The 7,270-nt window shown below is 37.5% G+C and overlaps 1 protein-coding gene across 1 annotated transcript; it reads right to left on the reverse strand.

The window, feature by feature from the left end:
• Positions 1–790: 790 nt before the first annotated feature.
• On the reverse strand, positions 791–7,064 carry LOC130740596 (aconitate hydratase 1). Its single transcript, XM_057593256.1, has 19 exons — positions 6,905–7,064; positions 6,648–6,755; positions 6,143–6,396; positions 5,719–5,904; positions 5,410–5,571; positions 5,053–5,197; positions 4,786–4,928; positions 4,665–4,721; positions 4,499–4,578; positions 4,077–4,152; positions 3,569–3,754; positions 3,070–3,137; positions 2,847–2,965; positions 2,639–2,760; positions 2,464–2,562; positions 1,883–2,362; positions 1,646–1,744; positions 1,308–1,550; positions 791–1,187 (listed from the first exon to the last, which is right to left on the reverse strand). Exons 1-19 carry the CDS (start codon positions 6,906–6,908, stop codon positions 1,113–1,115), a joined length of 2,706 nt encoding a protein of 901 aa, XP_057449239.1. The 5' UTR covers positions 6,909–7,064; the 3' UTR covers positions 791–1,112.
• Between the last annotated feature and the right edge of the window lie 206 nt (positions 7,065–7,270).

Here is a 7,270-nt window from a genome sequence, read left to right on the forward strand (position 1 = left end):
CATAATAATAAATAAGTGTATCACATGACGATGATAATTCTTCAATTACAAAAATAAAATGTTGGTAAATCAAATTTTATCTTGCTCTATAAAAAATTAAAATATATTGAAGGAAAATAAAACTAAAAAAATATCTAGTCAATTTTCGCATGCATCTCACCAACTTGGATACTGGTATCAGATATAAATAGACCATGAATTAAATATGGCTTGTCAAAATCTCAAGATTGTATCTAAAGCCGAAATAGTTGAAATAAAGATTAGGCAAATGGTTGACCAAAAATAAAATTAGGAAAATTGATAGGCAACTTGCCCTCCCTCATGGCCTCATTCCTAGCACCATAAGCAATGTTTATATTTTATTTGTTTTATAAAAACTAAGATTAATGAAATCCTAGCCACAAATATTAGTAAATAAGGACCTTGTCCTAGTGGATAAAGTAATACCCCACACTTGGAAGAATTAGTATTATAACAGAAGCACTTATATAAATATTTGTAAGAGCTTATATAAATAATCTGTGACCTATTCATAAGCTGTTAATACAAGCTTATGAATAAAAACTTGTGCAATAAATGCTGGATGAATAGTTTTCAGGGTTTCAAAATTGCAGGAGAATTTGTTAATATCATCTAATTAAAATGCTTTTTTTAGGATTTGTCGATTTTTAAACTAGATTATTAAACAAACCAGGAATCGTGCGCATTAGTTTATAAGCTGCATGCTCTTCTTGGAGCATACTGTCAATCACTCGATTTTCTTCTTTATTTGCGTGTTGAGACCAAAACGTATACAATACTTATAACTTTAACAAATATTCCTCATCCTCAAATCTCCGTTCAAAGTGGCAGCACTGGAAGTTAAATGCCAAAAACTGAATAACAGAAATGAGAAAAGTTGAATTACATTTCTTTAGCAAGCGATGCAGGCACAACCATTCATTGCAGCCACCGAGTTCTTTGCTTGGTTTATTGATACAATAGCTGTGAATAGCATGGATTTTCTCCCACATTGAACTGACCTTTGCTCCCAAACATGAGATTATTTCGACTGTTAAAAATCAGAGCCAGTGGGTGCTAGCAACTCACTTTGCAAACTTTTTAAATCTGATTCAATGTTTAGCATTGATCAAGTTTCTGATGACATATTGCAAAATGCCTCCGTGATTGAAGTAAGCAAGTTCAACCTGCAATGAAAGAACCGAAACATAACCAGGAAAAAGGAGAATGTCAAGGAATAAGATTAAGGAACACGACAGCCCAAGCATCACCACTGAAGGAGATGAAAGAGTAAGATCTTATGTTACCTCGGTATCAAATCTCAGGGTACATTGGAAAGATTTCCCATTATCTGTCACCACTGTGACATCTTGACCAGGTCGAATTTCATTCACACTGCTAGGAAGATCAATGGTGAAACGTTCATGGCCAGTCAATCCAAGAGTATCAGCATCCTCACCAGACTTGAAACACAGAGGGATAATACCCATCCCTACCAAATTGCTTCGGTGAATCCTTTCATAGCTCTTTGCTATGACAGCTTTCACTCCCTAGGAACAAAACAATGAATGAATACAGGCATTACATAAACCAATAGAATGTTTACAAATAAACTGGTTAGATCGGAATGGCATTGAGGATGTACCAGAAGCATGGGTCCCTTTGCAGCCCAATCACGAGAACTTCCACTCCCATACTCAGCACCAGCCAAAATAATCATATCATGCCCTTCACTCTTGTATTTCTGACAATTTAGAGCATATCAAATAGAAACAATGTATTATTTCACATTCACTTTCAAGGATCAAAAAATAAAACAGAAGAAAAAGCCATTGGCTAGTCCTAGTATACCACTACATGTTGCATAGTTCAGAGAAATTACCAATGCAGCATCAAAGACAGACAACTTCTCCCCGGAAGGAATATGGAGAGTTTTAGGTCCAACTTCTCCATTCAAGAATTTGTTGACAATGCGAATATTGGCAAAAGTTCCTCGTGCCATCACCTCATCATTACCACGGCGACTTCCATATGAGTTGAAGTCCCGTCTATCAACCCCACGCTCGATAAGGTATCTGGCTGCAGGACTGTCCTTGTGTATGCTGCCAGCGGGAGAGATGTGGTCAGTTGTAATACTGTCTCCAAAGTTGAGCAAACAGTAAGCATTCTTCACCCCGTGAGAGCCTGGGGGAGACATGCTCATATCTTTAAAATAAGGTGGCTCGTGAATATAAGTTGATGCAGAGTCCCAGGCATAAAGATTGCCAGATGGAACAGATAAATTATTCCACATGGGATTTCCTTTGGTGATTGCATTGTACGTCTCCTTAAACATATCAGGGAGCACACTTGATTGTACAACCTGAAAATTTGGAAAAGAAAAAATGAACAATCTGTACACACTATTTTTATTTAGGTTGAAAAGTCTTAGTTTTTAACACATTGGGGCATTGAGTCACTTACAGTCGCTATTTCTTCACTGGTTGGCCAAATATCCCGGAAGAAGATTTTTGTTCCATCTTTCCCTATCCCAATGGGTTCAGTGTCAAAGTCAATGTCCACCTGCAGTGGTGTCCAAATTAGAAAGCAAGAGCAAGTTTTGAAATGCATACTTGGAAACAATTTACAAGTCACATACTGTGCCAGCAAGGGCAAAGGCTACGACAAGAGGAGGAGAAGCAAGATAATTAGCCCTTGTTAATGGATGCACTCGGCCCTCGAAGTTCCTATTCCCAGACAATACAGCAGCAGCTACTATATCTGGAATATTCAGAAAACCAATGTTTAGGTAACCTCAAATTCCAAAGTGAGTACTAAGAAAACACCACTTACAAAATGACAACTACCATTTTCGGTAATTGCAGATGCAACCATTTCATCAATATCCCCTGAATTTCCAATGCATGTGGTACATCCATACCCAACTATATTAAACCCTAGCTGATTCAAATACTTCTGCAAGCCACTGCAGGAGCAATACACGATTCAGGAATCAAGATATTTCAGCCACATAAAAGTGAATACCACCATTTTACACATTTATATTCTTGATTATGTTCGGAAGAGTACCTCCTCTGCAAATACTTAGTTACAACACCAGAACCTGGAGCAAGACTTGTTTTAATCCATGGTTTCACCTAATAGTCAACATCAAATAGTGAAAGTGTGAAACAATTGAATTGCATAGTAGCAAACAACAAATTATTGGGGGCAAAAAGATAATTAAAGGCCATCATTGTATTATATCAAATTTCTATCCAACTGCTAGACTGTAAAACAAATAAAAAAGCCTGAAACAATTGCTAATGTAACTTCAACAGAAATGGGAAAGCAACAAGAATACAAGGCTGTCCCAAGTTCTACAATAGCCAGAAAATAAAGGAGGCGATCTTATTGCATTGAAAAATGTTACAAAGATCTAATATATGCAACCAGACCTCAGTATGGCATCAGAATAACTCAAGGGGCAATCCTGCTTGTTGGAGTTAGGTATATTATATGTGCATGCAGACCATAATCAGGTTAACTCATAATGATGCTGGCAGAAAATGCAGAGACATCTACTAACCTGCAATCCCAATTCACATGCTTTCTTTGCAACCAATGCAGCTCCAAGCATTACGCTAGGATTTGAGGTATTTGTACAGCTGGTAATAGCAGCTATAACAACATCCCCATGCCTAAGATGTGCTGGTGTTCCATGGAATGTGAACTCTACAACTTTATTCTGGGATTCTTTTGGTACAGCAAAACCCTGCAACCATTAAATATGATACAGCTCAAACGACAAAAACTATAAAAGCTACAAGAAGGCAAAAATACTAAAAACATCTAGCTAGGATAAGTATGTAATCAATTGCACTATTTGACTTGCTGGAAGAGGTAACAGAGTCTACATTACAAGTATGTAAATTCAGATTTCACCCGAGGTGACCAAAGTGAAAGGAACTCTTGACTTCTAGGGGGTTTCCGAAGTTAAAGATATGAAAAAACTAGACATCAAATTGCCAGGGAGAAGGTTTGGTACTTTACATCTAGAAATTGAAAATAATATGCATGGTAGAAGAAGATCATACCTTAAACCCAACTCTATTGTTGAGGCAGGCCTGCCAATCTACCTTCATTTTTTTCAAAGGGACACGATCATGAGGCCTGAAAATTTCAAATCAAGGGTTATACATAGACACCATGAAAAAACTGAAAATGTAATTTTGCTTTTAGAGTAAACTACCTCCTTCGTTCCAATTTGAGCTTACTATAGATTGTCCATTATGAATGTGTTCATTACTTTCTCAAACATATGATTGAACAAGGGTAGGAATGACATTCTTAACAAATTTGTTAAACCCAATAGCATTTTTAAGTTAATGGTGGTTTTTTATTCTTGTTAAAAGCAAAGGAGTTTTACGTACATTTTTTTAACAGAGGGGAGGCATGTGTAGTAAATGCAAAATGCAAGGAATTGGAAAATATTTTAACCAACATGATGACTCATTACCGTTTTGGACCTGAAACACAGGGTTCTACATCCTCAAGAGTGAGCTCCAAATAGGATGAGTAAAATCTTTCCACTTGGGGCTGCACAAAAGCAAAATCTCAGTGAAACCAGGTTTTTTCAGACATCTCAGACATAACTATCCCAAAACAATATATGCATAGTATACCTCACTATAGTCCACAAACATCTTATTAGCTCGTAAATAGGATTCTATCATAGAAACCTGCATCAAAGACACGTAAGCCCATGTAGATGGCATAAATACAATGACACGAGTGTTAACTTACAGTCTCGTCACTTCTGCCAGTTAGTTTCAAATATTGCAAAGTAACATGATCCACAGGAAAGAAGCCCATAGTTGCACCATACTCAGGAGACATGTTGGCTATGGTGGCACGATCTGCCAAAGACAGCTCACTCATGCCTTCCCCTGCATAAGGGAAGTTAAAAAACAATTATTTAAGGTAAGATTATTCATCAGGGGAGGTGATACTACAAAAGAAGAAGACAGAAATCATTACATCATTTGCATAAATTAGCATTTAGTCATTTACCATAAAACTCCGCAAACTTGCCGACAACCCCATGCTTTCTTAGCATCTGAGTAACAGTCAAAACCAAGTCGGTAGCTGTGACACCATCACGTAGTTTGCCTAGTAATTTGAACCCGACAACACCTGGTAGGACCATGCTCATGGGCTGCAGATGAAAATAAATAGTTCTAATAAAAATTTATGAATGACCCAAAATATAAATCTAAATAAATTAAATGAACGCACATTGTTAATAGTTTACTAGTTATCAGAGCAGAGAATTAAAAAAATTCTGAGATACTCAAATAAGTTAATTAATTCCATTATCTAATTTCAAAAGCAACTAAGAGTTTTATAGCAAATTAAAATGGTTTTTACCTGGCCAAGCATTGCAGCTTCTGCTTCGATTCCACCAACTCCCCACCCAGCAACACCTAAGCCATCTATCATAGTTGTATGTGAATCAGTTCCTACAACACTGTCAGGATAAAGCACTCCATTGGTGTTGAACACAACTCTACCAAGGTATTCTAAATTGACCTGCAGAATTTGAAATTACAAAATTCGATTCAAAATGCAAAAGTAAAAATCATTCAGAAATTAGAATACAGAATCAGATCAAACATTACATATCCAGGCACACAAACACACACACACACTTCACAGGCTACTGAATGATGCAATGACCTGATGAACAATCCCTGATCCAGGGGGAACCACGAGCATGTTATTGAATGCATTTGAACCCCATTTGAGGAAACCAAATCTCTCCTTGTTCCTCTGGAATTCAAGTTCCATATTTGCCTGAACAGCATTTTCCGATCTCGCCACATCAACCTGAACAGAGTGATCAATGACAAGATCCACCGGTACCTGAAGACAACCAGTTTCAAAATCATTACACATGCCCAATGCACAACTGCATGTTTTATCTGGTGTGGTGAAAGTCCAAAACTATGGTGTTTGCAAAAACCTCTGTCTAGTAGCTTAAGCCAAAACCATTGTTTTGGGATTCCCAATCCCAGTGGAAAACCAAACACTCTATATAATTAATCAAATGAAAACTTGATTTCAATCTAAATCCACTAATGTGCATAAGCTTGGGACTTACCAAGGGGTTAATTTTATTAGAATCACCACCAAGGTTGTTCATTGCGTCTCGCATGCAGGCAAGATCAACAACAGCAGGCACCCCAGTAAAATCCTGCAGAAGCACTCTAGCCGGCTTGAACGGAATCTCGACCTGCTTGGGTGCAGTATTCTTCCAATCAATAATCTTCTCAACATCATTGCTCTTAACTTGAAACTCATCACAGTTACGGATTGCAGACTCCAACAGTATCCTAATAGAGTAAGGAAGTGCCTCTGCAACACACAAACATGAACCTCAACAACATCAGTGACCTCATCCACTCAAATTGAAATCACCATTCACCATTCATCAGGTAAATCACCACTCAAAATGCAATCGAAGAACAACACAATTAAATTCGAATCAAATCGAGATTTGATTTGGCATTGATATCTAACAATAGAGTTATCTAAACAGAATGATCGTTGATCGAAACCTAAGCAGAATTATTATCTATCGTGAAAAATGGAAATGAGTGACTGACCGATTCGGGGATCGTTGAGAGCAGGCAAGCTGTAGTACTTTCCGAACTCGCCGCCGCCACCGGGCTTCTCCAGCGTCTTCAATATGCTCTGGAATGGATGATCAGTCGCTGCAACAACCAATCAATCAACCAAACATTTCAAAATCAAAATTAAAACTAAAACAGATAAATAAAATTTAAAAAAAAAAAATGATGAATCAGAAGAATGAATCGTAATTTGTTGAGAGTGAAAGAGGATTGGTGGTGGTGGTAGTTACCCATGGTAAGAATTTGAGTCGACTGTAGCTAAACGAGATTGAGATTGAGATCGATCCACGAGAACAGTGTACAGAGAGAGTTGGAGAGAGAAAGAGGGGTAGGTGAGTGTGAAAATATAAGGGCGTGTGTTGTGCTGAGAGATGAATTGTCTTAATATTTAATTAATAATTGTCTCTATTTGGCTTGAAATGTCGTTGGCATGTGTGTGCGGTGGTGTGCCTAACGTAATATTCCTGATTCAGTGTATATCCTCTTCTCTAACTTGGTATGGTTATGGTATCATACGATGGAGAAAGGAAGGTGATCTTTATCTTTGCACATTCTTATTATGACTACCTATGAAAGAAAAATCTCACACGTCTTCT

The sequence above is a fragment of the Lotus japonicus genome, chromosome 2, assembly GCF_012489685.1.
Source record: "Lotus japonicus ecotype B-129 chromosome 2, LjGifu_v1.2".
In the NCBI taxonomy this organism is placed as follows: domain Eukaryota; kingdom Viridiplantae; phylum Streptophyta; class Magnoliopsida; order Fabales; family Fabaceae; genus Lotus; species Lotus japonicus.

Excerpts from the sequence above, each read along its gene's own strand:
- LOC130740596 (XM_057593256.1), bottom strand. Across the intron at positions 4,929-5,052 it reads CAAGTTTGCGGAGTTTTATG|GGGAAGGCATGAGTGAGCTG; the intron begins GTAAATGACTAA and ends TCCCTTATGCAG. Across the intron at positions 3,755-4,076 it reads ACAATAGAGTTGGGTTTAAG|GGTTTTGCTGTACCAAAAGA; the intron begins GTATGATCTTCT and ends TAATGGTTGCAG.